Source organism: Chanos chanos, chromosome 5 (assembly GCF_902362185.1).
Source record: "Chanos chanos chromosome 5, fChaCha1.1, whole genome shotgun sequence".
NCBI classification, from domain to species: domain Eukaryota; kingdom Metazoa; phylum Chordata; class Actinopteri; order Gonorynchiformes; family Chanidae; genus Chanos; species Chanos chanos.
Window position 1 is genome coordinate 31,580,815 of NC_044499.1, and position 16,156 is coordinate 31,596,970.

Genomic DNA, 16,156 nt, shown 5'->3' on the forward strand with positions numbered 1-16,156 from the left:
ATTCCTCTAACTCTGACCAGAGTTACTTTCTTTTGGGATGTGTTAACCACATTTTTGGCTCCTGTTCTCTGCCAACGAGTATTTCCATCATAACAATACAAAGGTCTCAGGTCATCACGAATATCACAAATGTATCACAGTTCACTATCTCACACAGTCATGATTCTCAGCTATACAACTGAGATACAATATATGACACGTAGAAAGACCAGTTATAAGGACTATACAAACTATTCACCAAGGTTCAGAACTGAACATCTCAAAGAAAAGCACACAGTCAATTCACCCATGTGTAAGAACAGAAGCACTGTCAGGGTTCATTTAGAAACCTCCGCAGGGCTTATGCAACACAGGGAAACACATGGTATGTTAACTTTAAGTTCTCCTCTTGTGAGACAGTGTGACGTCAATATTATTTTAACTTTCCTAATCCTTTGACATGACCCTGGCAAAAGTCCTGAGTCATGGCTTAATACAGATAGAGCAAAACATTCTTCACAGGGCGTGTGGATTACGAGAACTTTATGAGAATGTTCTGATACGGCCCGGTTCCACAGGTGGACTTATGTGGCTAGAGAAATGAGGAGTGGGAGGAAAAGAGGAAGGAAAGAGAACCTGAGAGCTGCCCTTCACCATCAGTGAGGGCCAAGCTCCATCTGATTGCACCCAGACATGCTTTTAGGAGGAATAACTCTGAAACACTGTGTTTAAAACGCTGCATGATCGAGAGGGATTACGGAATGACTCACACGACTCTTAACCTTAACTCTTGAGATGCTGTGTGAGTCAGCTTTAACGCTGGCACAACTCAACAAAGGTCATCTCAGGTAACATCAGGTATGTAAATGGCCGTCTTCCCTTAATCAGATGATAAATCACACATTTGCCGCTTGTAATTAGATGCTATTTCTCTACACAGCATTAACAGAATGCTTGGGTGCAATGCTATCATGGAATGAAGAGTCCCTGTTTTAATTGCTTTGATACCTCAAACACTGTCAGCGTCTGGTGCACAATCAAAAAGCAATTAGCAAAGCTGATTGGATAGATTGTGTGTCTGTCACATTGGGACTGGTGTAAGATTGGAGAGGTGGAAAGACGAGAAATGTTGTCAGCATGTGTTAATGAGGAATCACAGGTTCAGATACATGGGCAATTACAATCAAACTGGAAGACTGAAGAAGACACAGAGCATCTGTAACTGTCGAAGAAAAATTTGCCTGCATATTAACGAAGAATGACTGATTTTTATTTTTTTTTGTGGTATGGATATTCAACACATGTAGCTCCTTAGTATTAACGTCCTCATTACTTAGATGAGGGCTCTCTTAGTCTAATAATCTGGCAACTCTGCCCCCCACCCCCCTCCCCAGTCTGATCCTTGTAAATGCTCGCGGGTGGACATCACAAATGCATATTGTACATTTGTGGAGAGTTGGATGGCCATCAATAAGACCTGGACTTAATGAAGCACACTCTGGTTGATTGTTTTGCTGCCAGTCACACGCTGGCTACTGCATACAGAAAAGATAGACCTCTCATAAAAGTTCTCGTCCAGACTGAAATTCAAAGTACGGCCTATCAGGTGTCGCCTTTCCAAGCCCATCCAATCAACCTTGACCCTATTTTTGGCTGAGTCCGCTTTAAAGATACCTGCATACCTTTCAGTGTAGTTTGCCTTTTCATGTCATATGTCAGGACCTGTTATGCTAATGGCTGCAAGGCAAACAAGTTATGTCCTTATGCTTTGGGACACGTTTACGGATCGGTCGGTTGAAGAGGATTTAGGTTTTAGCCATACTCACGACCAGAGGGAGCTCCTTCCTTGAGTTATAACTCCTGTGAACTTGGTGAGTCTTCGTGCGTCCACCTCAAACCACTGCAGGGGGTCGTTTCTGCCAGCGCACCATCCTCCACCATAAAGATCATCCTCATAGAGTCCAGCCTAAATCATGAGGATGGGAGGTGGGAGGTGGAGGGTGAGGCAGAGATGTGAGATGCAAAGAGGAGACGATAAAACAGACCCTGGAAATCATTCAAGTTCTATGTCCTTAAAATATTGCCACTGTTTGCAATAATTCAGCCTTTTTTGGAACCAGATTTTAGCTTAAATGAAGTCATACAGAAATTTTCCATTTAATTTTGGCTAAAAGCGGAAAGAGGATGTGCAAACAAGAATTATGTAATGTACTGCATAATATTAATTAAAATAATTGGTATTGCTTGGGGGGGGGGGGTTAAATTGCCAAAAAACAGAGACCAGACACTCAAATGAAATCTCAAGATCTGCAGCTTGTTAACTTTCCTACAAACAAGGTTTTATGAAAAGTTATGAATCAATAAGTGTAGCCTTATGGATGGGGTAATCATTTGTGACTTTTCATTTACTCTTTGTGAGTCTAAATAAGATAAAATACCAGTGCTTCAAATGACTTTATATGGACAGTTCCTGAACACTCAGCTTTGCTTCTTGTAAATGATTCTTAGCCTAATACAATGATAATATTGAAATAATACATTGTTTCAATAGAATCAGTTCTCTTGGTTCCAGCATGAACGGAACAGAGAACAGAGAAATTGTTCTCCATCGGGCATTGACCTGAATCAACTGCTAACATCTGTTTCCTCAATCTGTCCTTCTCATTTTGGGCAGGCTTTTTGTTCTCCCTTTTTCGCCAACATAACACACTCAGGACACTGGGGATGCTGTAGTAAACACTAGCCAAAAAATAGTCTGTTAGTCTGACTTTGCTTTTGATAAACTGTCGATGTAAAGTGTATGGGAATCATTAGATTCTTGTAACAGGATAATCCTGGCAGGCCAAAATGATGAGATATACCACAATCCACCCTGTTTTAAACCTTATATCCAGCCCTCACACTGATGGGAAATACCCGTCTTGGCATATGCCAGAGTTTTCTGTTATAAGGCTTGGGTATTTTCCCTTGTTTTCTCTCTAGAACCAAGTAAGAAGAATTAAGACAGTTCTACCAGGTCTCACTGGTCTGCCACCGCTCTAATAGAAATATACCAGACTATCACCAACGTCTTTTTGAAAGATTTCTTTAAACCAAAAATGAGGTTGATTTTCAGTGGCAGCACTCGTGAACAATATTTCTGAATCAATGGGCCGAAGCTTCCGTTGCAGTTTTGTTAGATTACTGATGCAAACAAACATCAGACTCTCAGCAAATACAATCAAGCCGACAAAAAGTTTGAAATAAATAAGAAAGACAGAACCCCCAAGCGACATAAATATGAATACGTCGTTACACTTCCCCACAAACAAACACTTCTTTATCATTTTTGCTACAGTGCAGCAAAGGCGTTTGCAAGGATTTCAGGGAATGTCTTGGGATATTGTAAAATATTACTGTAAAAGTAAACTGTGTTGTGTGCCTTCTAGTGTAGTGAAAAATGCAAGCGTCCAGACCAGTCTGAAAACCCAATACTCGTTACAGTTCTCCTTGGTGACTGAAGTGGCACTTTGTCACTACGCTATGCACTTTCAGAACCGATAAGTGATTATTTTTCTCTGTGACGGTGTTCAGCACGAGAAGACGCCTCCAGAGAGATCTGAACTCACCTGTATGTTGAGCCGACCTCGGTGAGCTCCCAGGCCATACCGCCGCATCGTGGAGGCGTGGAGCTGAAAGTCATCGATCTTCAGCGTTTCCAACCCCATTGGTGGGCAGTCTGTAAGAAGAGTATAACTGTTGGTAGACTGAGTAATAACAAGGAAGAATTAAGAAAATAATGATCTTTCTATATCTTGATTTAAACTTTTTGCACATTTTGAACTGAAAAATCAAAGGGTTGAATGCAGCAGGATTAAGCAATATTTCTGAATTTGATGGGGCAGGGGGTGGAGACACCTCCCACTCATGACTTTATTGGCTTTTATTCAATTATTAATTCTCTAAAAATAGCTGAACCTAACTTCACAAAATCTAAAGAAGTAACCAAGCAACAACATCAGTGTTTTAGACGAGTAGCTTTCAGCCACTTGGGAGACGAAAAGGTGGAACTGCAAAGCACGACATTTTGGCATTTTGGATGAGAAATGTCAGTCAATTTTGATCTTAAAAATTTAAATAAACCGTAACCTAAGGGGTCCAGAGTGTTAATGGCACCTCTGAATTTGGATGTGAACAGACCTATTAACTTCACACCACAATTTCAATCAAACTCGTATACTGTAAATTTAAAGATATGACACGAGAGAGCTGCATCTGGCTCTGTGCCCAAAGATCACAAACGCTCAAAAATTACAAACAGACAGAAAACTCCAAGCTTGTGTGTAACAAGGAAAGGGTGAGAAAGGGACTAGAATGGAAAAAAAAAAACAGTAAGCTGGGTTTGTTTGGTGATGCAGTTATTTTTAGTGATTTTAATACTGCTAAAAGCTCTTACTAATAATTACAAAATTAATAATGTATCTTTATGGGGTATCGTCACAGGAATGTTCTGGCTATTAATTACGTTGTTCTTACTCAACAAGTCAAATATTTCAATAGCAGCCTAACACTGACAAGTCTATGACAAGTCTTCATTGTAAGTCATCAGTGTCTGTAATAACTGCTACTAATATTCAGCTCATGGTTCTGCTAGTTAGTGGTGACACTGTGTAAACATAAAAAGACAGATCCTACAATGGCCACAAAAAAAAGAAAAACCTCAGTCCTCTGCTAAGCATTACAGTTCTCTTCATCTCCATCATTCACACCCTGTTCACAGCCTCACTAATGACAGGCAAGGTGAGGCTGAGGAACACAACGGTTCATCACAGATACACAACACTGAGAGCTTTCAGCTCTGCAGGGATCACAGAGACATGTGGAACCCTTTCACCACATCACTGCGGCCTGTCACTCCGCCGTAATGTGTTTCGTGACTGTCTGTAGAACACGAGAAAGTTGTGGATGTTGTTGTTGTTGTTGTTGTTTTTTGTTTGTTGGGCAAGTATGGAGCAAGTAATACTTGAAAACAGCATTTGTGAAATGTCTGACACTGTTTTGACAATTGCAAAAATTTGTAGTTAGAATTTTGCTGTGCTAATACTTTTTTCCTTCTTTCAAAACAAGGGAAGCCTTAGTAGAAGTGATCCAGGTAGGCGCTAGTACAAAAGAAGCACTCAGTATGACCATTCAGTTTGACCATACTGACAGTCTCACCTTAAACACAGATGGCTTGGTCCAACAAGGTAAATACTGAGACTGCATCCAATTTGTGAATTCATAATCTGAAGTGAAATAGTGATATTTCATAGTGAAATTAATAACTGCACATGTATGTATGTATAGTGATATGGTACACATGCCTAAACGAGAGAACTTAATAACCAGATGTAAGGGAAATAATGTTCATATGTTATAAACCATACAGTACTTGTTGATCTCTAAGAACCCCTGAGTTAACACTTTATATGTAAACCCTAAAACACAAATGTGCTGATATTTCCTGTTATATGTCTCACTGCTAAAATGTGGCTTTAAAATGTCATCCCCCCAACAACAAGAAGCTCTTTTTTGCTTGTAAGATTTTTCTTTTTTTTTTTTTACATTTTTTAGATTGTCTGAAAAGTGTGTAATGTTTATCAGCTCAACGGGGATCACCAAATCGATCACTTCAATGTGGCTCATCCATAGCATGAATTCTCAGCCTCGCTTATGTGTCCGTACCTTGCTTACAACACACATTTCATCTCTACCCAAGGGGATGAAAGAGACATTTCATCTTGGTCGTCAAGGCAACGTACGTTTTAAGTGTACCATTAAAGTCCAGTACCCATCTGCAAGGGTCCCCCTGAACAATAAGAATAGTATTTGGTAAATGAACACACTCAAAGCGACAAGCATGTTGTTAATATTAAAAGTCAAAACCAAAAGATGTACACTGGGGAGGGAACCATGCGAATGTGAGAGAGCCATGGTGAGTTTGTCATGTGGTCAGGCAGGTTTACACTGAGACAAAGTGAAGGGATCTTGACCTCGCATTGCCCTCCTGTAAGTGTGTGGTGACTGTCGTCCCATTTAATGAAGCTGAAGGTCAGACAAGGTCAGTGTGTGGCCACTGCATGTACTCAGAGCATGTAGCAGAGCAGTACACTACACTCTGAAAGCACAAGTACACTGCACTTTATTTAAACACACTGAGAGCACATGCTGCATGACATTTATTGCTTCTTGTCAATCGTCACACACACACACACACACACACAAAAAGAGTTACAAACTGAGAAAACAGATATTAAAAAACATGGTCACAGTATTGCAGACTGAGGTAAATAAAAGTCATAAAAAACATCTCCCAAGCTGTCTAATTCTGCACTGTAGGGATCTAAAACATTATTTCCAGCCCTCTCCTTGGATCTGTCAAATATACAACGTCTCAGCCTTAAATGGATAACAGAGATGGGAACACCTTCCAACTATGGGCCCATTGAGAGCGATTGACTCATTTAAGAGTTTGCTGGACAGTGCTGCAAGACTAAGAGTGTAAATACATTGGCTTTCTGAGAAGACTAATGGATAACAGCCTTCTCTCTGTGCCACATCATGCTGTTTGGAGCTCTGTTTAAGCCTCAAACGTCAGGATTTCAAAGCAGGTATTTCCTTTCGAACATGTGTCCATTGGTGAATGCAGTATGTGGTACACATGGTTTCCATCTCAGAGCTGTCTCTTGGCTAAGACTGTCCTCATATGAACAGCAGGTCCACTACAGACCAGGAAACAACGCCAGACTGACTTCCACTGACCCCTGGTTCTCCCACTACATCAACTGTACATCCAAAAAAAGCAATGTGTTAAACCACATTGGCTCCACTGAAAATGCTGGGCTGGATTCGACTGGTCTTAGGTCTTATGTATTACCAACAGGACGCACGAGGGGGTGCTCGGCTGACTGTTTCATAGCTTTTTAATCTGTGTATTTATTGGCCTTTGCTCCGCCCAGAAACGCCTGCATTGGAATGGGAGTTTGTTGTCCAGGATGATGTGGGTTTCCTGTTCTGCATGAGCCTGTGTTAGCATGCTCTCCAGAGCAGAGGGCTTGTTCCAAGATTGTTTCTGGAGACCAGGAGAATGGAGAGTCATTTCAGATAAACTTATTATTCTGGCACATCCAAGCATTGTACTGAAGAGGTGACTCATTTACAGTGCATTAGAGTGAAGGGCTAAGTGTGTTACAAGAGTGTTCAGTTCAATATGACAGGGCCAGTCTTCCCACACCTCTGTCATACAGATTATTTTTTTTTCTTATGGCTGTTAACTCCATTACATAAATCCCTCAGGCATCACACTTTATTCAGGACTTGCTCCAATGTCATCAGAATTAATGGGAATCACCATGGAAAAGAAACAGAATCAGGACAAAGCTAAATACTTGCAGAAATAAAAAAAAACCCTCCACATATGCCACCATCTTCATACAGCTTTAACATGCTCTCATTTGGCCTTTAGGTCTGCAGTCTTATGACCAGGTTTGCTAAGTCTAAGAGGCATTCTGTGGTCTCAGAGGTCAAGAATCAAGTCTTATTAAAATCAAACTGACCCTCCCTCCTCCTCCTCCAGCACACTACACCACACCACACCACCATACACCACACCACACCGTACCACAGCACTGTGCACCACACCACACCACACCATACCACACTACACAATACCACACCACACCACTCCACACCACACTACCACACACCATACCACACCATACCACACTACACAATACCACACCACCACACACCACACCACACCACACCACACCACTCCACACCACACCATAACATACCACACCACACACCACACCACACCATACCACACCATACCACACCACACCACACCACACCACACCACACCACACCACACCATACCACACCACACCACTCCACACCATACCACGCCACACCACACCACACCACACCAACACCACACCACACCACAGCACACCACACCACACCACACCACACCACACCACAGCACACCACACTACAGCACACCACACCACACCACACCACACCACACCATACCTGACCACACCACACCACAAAACACCACACCACACCACACCATACCACAAAACACCGCACCACACCACACCACACCATACCATACCACACCACACCACACCACACCACACCACACCACACCACACCACACCACAGCACACCATACCACACCACAAAACACCACACCACACCACAAAACACCACACCATAACATACCACACCATAACATACCACACCACACACCACACCACACCATACCACACCATACCACACCACACCATACCACACCACACCACACCACACCACACCACACCACACCACACCACACCACTCCACACCACACCACACCACACCACACCACACCATACCACACCACACCACACCACACCATACCACACCACACTACACCACACCACACCATACCACACCATACCACACCAGACCACACCACACCACACCACACCACACCATACCACACCACACCACACCACAGCACACCACACCACACCACAAAACACCACACCATACCTGACCACACCACACCACAAAACACCACACCACACCATACCACACCAGACCACACCACACCACACCACACCACAAAACACCACACCATAACATACCACACCATAACATACCACACCACACACCACACCACACCACACCATACCACACCACTCCATACCATACCACGCCACACCACACCACACCACACCAACACCACACCACACCAACACCACACCACACCACACCACACCACACCACACCATACCACACCATACCACACCAGACCACACCACACCACACCACACCACACCATACCACACCACACCACACCACAGCACACCACACCACACCACAAAACACCACACCATACCTGACCACACCACACCACAAAACACCACACCACACCATACCACACCAGACCACACCACACCACACCACACCACACCACACCACACTACAGCACACCACACCACACCACACCATACCACACCACACCACACCACAAAACACCACACCATACCTGACCACACCACACCACAAAACACCACACCACACCACACCACACCAGACCACACCACACCACACCACACCACACCACACCATACCACACCACACCACACCACAAAACACCACTCCACACCATACCACACCACACCACACCACAGCACACCACACCACACCACACCACACCACACCACAGCACACCACACCACTCCACACCACTCCATACCACACCACAGCACAGCACACCACACTACAGCACACCACACCACACCACACCACACCACACCACACCACACCACTCCACACGACACCACTCCACACCACACCACACCACACCACACCACACCATACCACTCCACACCATACCACACCGCACCACACCACACCACACCACAGCACACCACACCACACCATACCACACCACACCACTCCACACCATACCACGCCACACCACACCACACCACTCCACACCATACCACACCACAGCACACCACACCACTCCACACCACTCCACACCACTCCACACCACTCCACACCATACCACACCACAGCACACCACACCACACCACACCACACCACACCACTCCACACCACACCACTCCATACCACACCACACCACACCACACCACACCACACCACTCCACACCACACCACTCCATACCACACCACACCACACCACACCACAGCACACCACAGCACACCACTCCATACCACACCACACCACACCACACCACAGCACACCACAGCACACCACAGCACACCACACCACACCACAGCACACCATACCACACCACTCCATACCACACCACACCACACCACAGCACACCACTCCACACCACACCACTCCATACCACACCACACCACACCACACCACACCACACCACTCCACACCATACCACACCACACCACACCACACCACACCACACCACTCCACACCACTCCATACCACACCACACCACTCTACACCACACCACACCACACCACACCACACCACAGCACACCACTGCACACCACAGCACACCACACCACACCAAACAACAAAACACAGCACCATACCACAAGAGCTGTGGTGGAAGCTAATCAGGAAAACAAACAGGAGCTCATGCCATCCTGTAGAGCATGCATTAAGAGGAATACTGCTTTTGGAGGGAAGCTCTAGTGCACAGACACATTTCACAAAGCGCTGGAAATCTCATCAGACAACACAAATAACGTGCCAGTGCAATAAACAAAAGTGTTGAAGACAGCACGCTGAACTCCCTGGCCCTGTGAATGGAGTTATGTTCCTCTGTGTCCCAAATCCGTAGATTCAATTTTTTTGTTGTTGTTTTATTTCACATGTTAGTGTAGCTTTCTTTCTTTCTTTCTTTTTTTCTTTTTTGCCATCTTCTCGATAAGAATTCAGGGCAAAGGATATAAGAAGACAATCCATGCAGAATCTGTGGACCTTTCTCTCCATGGTCTGATGACACATTCTCTCTTTAAAGCACTCATAAATTCATTGAGTATTATGGGCTAATCAAGCCTCTATCTTAACAAACATTGCCAAGCTCATGCGAGCATGAAGCACTGCTGCCCACAAAATTGAATCAATTAACATGACTCCTCTATGAATCACTTCTCTTCAGACTCGCTGCCAACAAACAGCTGCAGCTCAAAGAACACGTTTGAAAAGATAAAAACAAAGACCATCTCTGTATGTTTCATATGTTCATTTTTTCAAGATCTTCTACTGCCTTGATGAGCATATAGAAAATCAGTATGACTTATAATCTAGAGCTGTCATAAACTCACAGCTGCCTGCTAAGGTGATGGATATTCCTGTAGACATGTAACCCATGGCTGTATCTGGTAGTATTACTGTCCAACACTTAATGCAGAAACCACCAAATCCATCAAACCCGAGTCCTTGGTTTTTTGACATGGAAATAAAACAACTTCTTCAGATCAGAGATTCTTTCTGGATGCCCACTGGGCATGCTCCCAAATCCTACGTGTGTTTTGTATTTAGTTACTGACGTACGTATTCATTATCATAAAAAGTCAAACAATTTTGTATTGTAAAGAAGAAGAAGATGAAGAAGAAGAAGAAGAGGAAGAAGAGGAAGAAGAAGAAGAAGAAGAAGAAGAAGAAGAAGAAGAAGAAGAAGAAGAAGAAGTACTTTATTTGTCACACACACACTTGAGCAGCGAAACGCAGCCTCTGCATTTAACCCATCCTGACACCAATGAGCACACACACACTAGAGCAGTGCACGCACACACACACTATGAGCTAGGAGCAGTGGCCAGCCAGCGCCGGCGCCCGGGGACCAACTCCAGGTCTTTTTGCTAGTGCCTTGGTCAAGGTCACTGACACTAACCACCACCCATTGAGCCATCGCGAAGCTGCAAAATGTACTGGCTGAGTTGTTTTGTCTATATAGGCTCTGTAAGCTGAGCTGGACGTTCATGAGGTTGTTGTGATAGCATCCATTTTAATCTCCAGTATTATGTCTGTAGGTCAGCCATGTCATTGCTCCCTTCCTATTCGAAGACATCTGCATGATGACACAAGTCTGGAAGAATGCAGAGAGGGCTGTGTGGATGGATGTTCTACAGGTTTGTGACAGCTTGAATTAGTGACAAAAATCTTACCCAAACAAATAACTGCTTTCTACAGTGTGTTAAACTCAAAAGGTGTTCATGTCACTCAATGATACCAGTCAGGTTCAATGTTAATCATTCATTTCAGTCCAGACACTTGGAAAGGTGGGAGATCATATGAAACACTGGACCACAACAGAATGTTCAGTATCTCCTGCTGAACTGATCTGGTGTCAGTACCACATGCTCGTAAAGTTTAAAGTATTACTGTAAAACAATGCTACCATCCAGCCCATACCACAGTTAATCACCTTTCAGGAGTAAACCTCTCAGATTAGGGTCACAAAGGTGGATGCCAGCAGAACCACTTGATTGTTATCGCTGCCTGCTTTTTTTCCAACATCTTTTTTTTATTTTTATCCTTTCTTTGTTTTGTTTTGTTTTGGGGATTTTTGAGGTAGTATATTAAACTGTTATTAGCCTTTTTTGTTTGAGGAGACTGCCTGTCTATATTTTTTGTTTGTTTTCTTTGTTTTTGAACTGAACAGTTTATAGTCCTGTCCTTTGGTCACGGTTCCCATGGCAACCAAACTTTGACAGAACTCTGATGCACCCCAAATGGCAATTTTCAGCAGAATGGAATGAAATGGTTGTTTCATTGTGGTTTGGACTCAACTGATGAAACACAACCTCAAAGAGTTTAATAGACGATTGGCATTCGTACTACGAGCATCTGAGTTCCTCTCTCGCATTTACTATGTGATCCATAGCAACCAAACAAGAAGATGCTTCATCCCAAGAAAAGACAACAACATGTCTTAAACTTAATTTAACAGATGGTTTCCCTATTCCATAGTTTACCTCCAGGAGAAAATCTTGAATTCTTTCCATTGTACCAATGGTGGGCGCATGTACTGTGTGTGTGTGTGTGTGTGTGTGTGTGTGTGTGTGTGTGTGTGTGTGTGTGTGTGTGTGTGTGTGTGTGTGTGGATACTTACCCTCTTTCTCTGATCTGTATGAACCCTCTGCCTCATTGATGCTGTTGGGTGTTTTCACAGTTCCCTTTTTAGTCTTCTCTGCCTTCTTGTTTCCAGATTTCACTGTCAGGCGAAATAAATCATTATCACAAAGTAAATTGTCCCTTTGGACAGAAAAACCTTACCATGGACAAACACCAGATACAGCACATTGCATATTTGCCTAAGATGACACATTCCTGTCGCTAGCAGAGAACGTAATAAAGCGATAATTTTCCCATGAGACACCGCCCTTTTCAGCAGCCTGTTGAAAGGTCCATTTAATAAACACAATCACAATTGTACAGTGTTTTTCATCTTTTCAGTTCAGTCAGTTCAGAGCAACAAACATCTTGCATATGCTAGGGGGATATGCAACTGATATTCTTGGATTGCGCAACACATTGAAGAAAGCAATGTCTTGATTTTTATTAGCATGGGATGTCATTTAAGGATAGCTCTTTCGGGACTCCTATCTTCCTGTCGCATCTGAAACTCTTTATCTTGCTGGGCAACTGGGCGTGGGGTGGGGGGCGGGACAGGTTGAATTCAAAGCTTTACAGAGTCCTGTGAATAATTACACGAATGGATCTGAATGGTAATGAGCTTCTCGCTCTGTTTCAGCAGCTTGTGCATTTATTTAGTGTCTGTCTGTGTTCGTTATTTATTCAGCATGTTGCCGATGCGTCAGGAGGAGTTCTGCTAATCAAAAGGAGGAAAGAGAATAGTTTGTTTTTATTTGTTCACCACACTGACCTGTAGCTGCAGTGGTGGAAAAAAACACACACACACACACACATTGGCTATGAAGATAAGAGTCCTCAAAATTATTAGATATTAATTGTAGTGACATAACTGTGATGCAGATGGATCATATGACTACCCAATATTTCTGCTTCAAGTGCCTCTTAAATCAACATAAAGTAATAAACTGGATGAATGGACTTGTTGAAAAGACACCATTAATATATCGTCAATTTTTTTTTCTTATTACTCCGTTATGAAGGTACATATCTCTGTGGTCCAGACAGGGTTTTATGTTGTATTACAATCATTGCCTGAGCTGAAACCAGATATCCCAATTGCACAACTGCAGTCGTCATCTTTGTCCCCAAATCGAAGTCAAAAACAAAAAAGGTTACGCAGAATGACTAAGCAGCATTATGGCAGATATGAAGTAACCATAATGCAAAGAGGAAGAAGAAAAAAAACACAATCATTACAAAAGTAAGAAAAAGACTTTTTGTCTTCTCTGTGGTAATGGATTTAAAATACATAAAGACTTGGCCAGTCCCTTTATCTACCATATGACAGTATTGTGGGATCACATCAATGTTTACTGATTTTGTGCAGCACCCAGCTGAATACTACCAAAACGGACCATGAGTTGCTATCAGTAACGGTCCCTCCATGGGCCAACAGAATTAAACTTGATTCAAAATACATTCAGAGAGGATTTGGAATAAATTTGGAATGGATTATGAATGGATTTGGAATGACTTTGGAATGCATTAGTAATGAATCCAAAAGGAATTCTGAATTAATCCACTGGAAGCCTTAAGTTTGTATTCGGCACACACAAACTCTCTTGCCCCAGCTCACCTGCAGTAGGTACATTACAACTACCCCTTACCAGGGGCCCGTGGGTAAAAATACCTGAGTGAGCAGGTCACTGTCGACACAGCTGCTCCCAATTACCAGCTGTCAGTCATGCCACAGACACTCGTTCAACAGCTCTACCCCTCTGTATTTCCCTTTCATTTACTCTCTCGCTCCAACTCTCTCTGCTGTGCAAATCATTAGGCTACTGTGTGAGTGTCGGGCTTCATGAGAGATGATTTGGAGAATGGGGGCAGCACTCTGGTCGGATGCACCCCAGCCCTCTTTGCTTGGCAATAAATTTCACATGTGCTTTGCACATCAGTGTGTGTGTGTGTGTGTGTGTGTGTGTGTGTGTGTCTCTATCTCTCGCTCTCACTCTCTCCCTCTCTCTCTCTAAATGTAACACAGAGATATCCTGTTGCTTTAAACACAGTTCCACATGCAAAAGGTCATGTAGCCCATCTGATACACATGAAGTCAAACCCAGGGAGTAGTGAGAGAAAGAGACAGGGAAGAATAATACAAACAGATAGGTTCTGGGTTTTTTTTCCTTTCTCTCTCTTAATCAATCACACACCAAATTAACACTGATAGGTTTTTTTTTCAGGGAAATGATCATGGATGAAGTGATTTGTACAGTGTACCCAGAAAAAAAATCTGTATTTGATCAAACACACCCATGTTTGGGCTATATTTTTAAGTCTAGGAAAAGACTCGCAATATGCTGTAAAGGCATCTATATGCAAAGCCTCTAAGTCAGGTTTAATGAAATTAAGACATATTCAGTCACTGGGATGAGACAAAAGTGGACAAAGTGGAGCATGTCAGGTTTTACTTTGTTCAGTGATTAATTCACTTCATTAAGCCCTGCAGTCTCTGCCCAAAATGATAAATGGTATTTCCAATTAGCTGTCTCATATACATCAGCAAAAGTTTGCTGTTAGCTAGAACAAAGAATATAAAATGTAAAAAACAGTCCACCACAGGGCATCAGTGCTTGGTGACAAATTTACTGAGGGGTCACTACAGGAAACAGTTTTTTTTTTTTTTTTTTTTACAATTTCACAACATTAAAGAAGTATCATTTCCTTAAAAGCTGTCTGCATTACTCTCAAAGATGACATTTTAATGTCAAGCAGTTTTGAAACCTTTTCTGTCAAATTGGAAAAAAGGGTCTCAGCACTCACATTGCTAACTGCTTCTCGGACATTTTAGGGCTCTGTTAACGTTTTACAACTCCGTTTCTGGATAGTCTGAGCACCAGTTAAACTTTTTCGTGTTGACAATTTTGTGGAAAGCCAATAATGTTTTATAACACACAAGGGACCTTTGTGATTGACACTTGTGGAAAATTGCTAAGGATCCCTTTAGCAGTGGACAGAAAAAAAAAGATGTGAAAGTTTACCTGACTTAGCATCAGCGTTCACTTTTGCTGCCTGTTTCCCATTGGCTGCCTTGGCTTTCGGCGGCGCAGTTCTGGTGTTTGGTATGGGGTGACGGTCAGCCCATGGCTCCTGCCCCTCCTGTGGGGTCTCCTCTGGGGACGGGATGCGGTGGTAATGTTCCCTACTTAGAAGTTCCTGCATGTAGTAATCCTCATCCTCAGCTGGGTACCCACAGCAAACCTCCACCAGAAAACCCAAAAGCCCCAGCACAGCAGTAACAGTAAGGAACGGAGAGTGATGTCCTCTGGTCATTAGGGGCAGCATCCTCAGTCAGAAGGTCCAGTGTCCTGATGGGGGGCGTGTGTTAGGCTTTGTACCATACACAACTCTCTTCTCCTCTCTCTCTCTTTCTCTGTCTCTCCCTCTGTGATCCAAGAAGTTCAACAACCTATTCACGTGCTTTCAGAGGTCCCTGTCAAAAATTTCAGAGCCAGGGGGTCCATGCAAGCTGTCACTCAGGAAAACGCAAAGGAGAAAAAAAAAGCA

At 43.3% G+C, this 16,156-nt stretch overlaps 1 protein-coding gene across 1 annotated transcript in view; it reads right to left on the reverse strand.

Moving 5' to 3' along the window:
- cpxm2 (carboxypeptidase X (M14 family), member 2) overlaps positions 1–15,826 on the reverse strand; it is a 33,732-nt gene extending 17,906 nt beyond the window's left edge. Inside the window, exons 1-4 of the mRNA XM_030774318.1 lie at positions 15,631–15,826; positions 12,606–12,707; positions 3,588–3,697; positions 1,806–1,945 (exon numbers count right to left, since the gene is read on the reverse strand). Of these exons, the coding sequence (XP_030630178.1) occupies positions 1,806–1,945; positions 3,588–3,697; positions 12,606–12,707; positions 15,631–15,811 (533 nt within the window). The 5' untranslated portion in view covers positions 15,812–15,826. The remainder of the gene's footprint in view (positions 1–1,805; positions 1,946–3,587; positions 3,698–12,605; positions 12,708–15,630) is intronic.
- Positions 15,827–16,156: the final 330 nt, after the last annotated feature.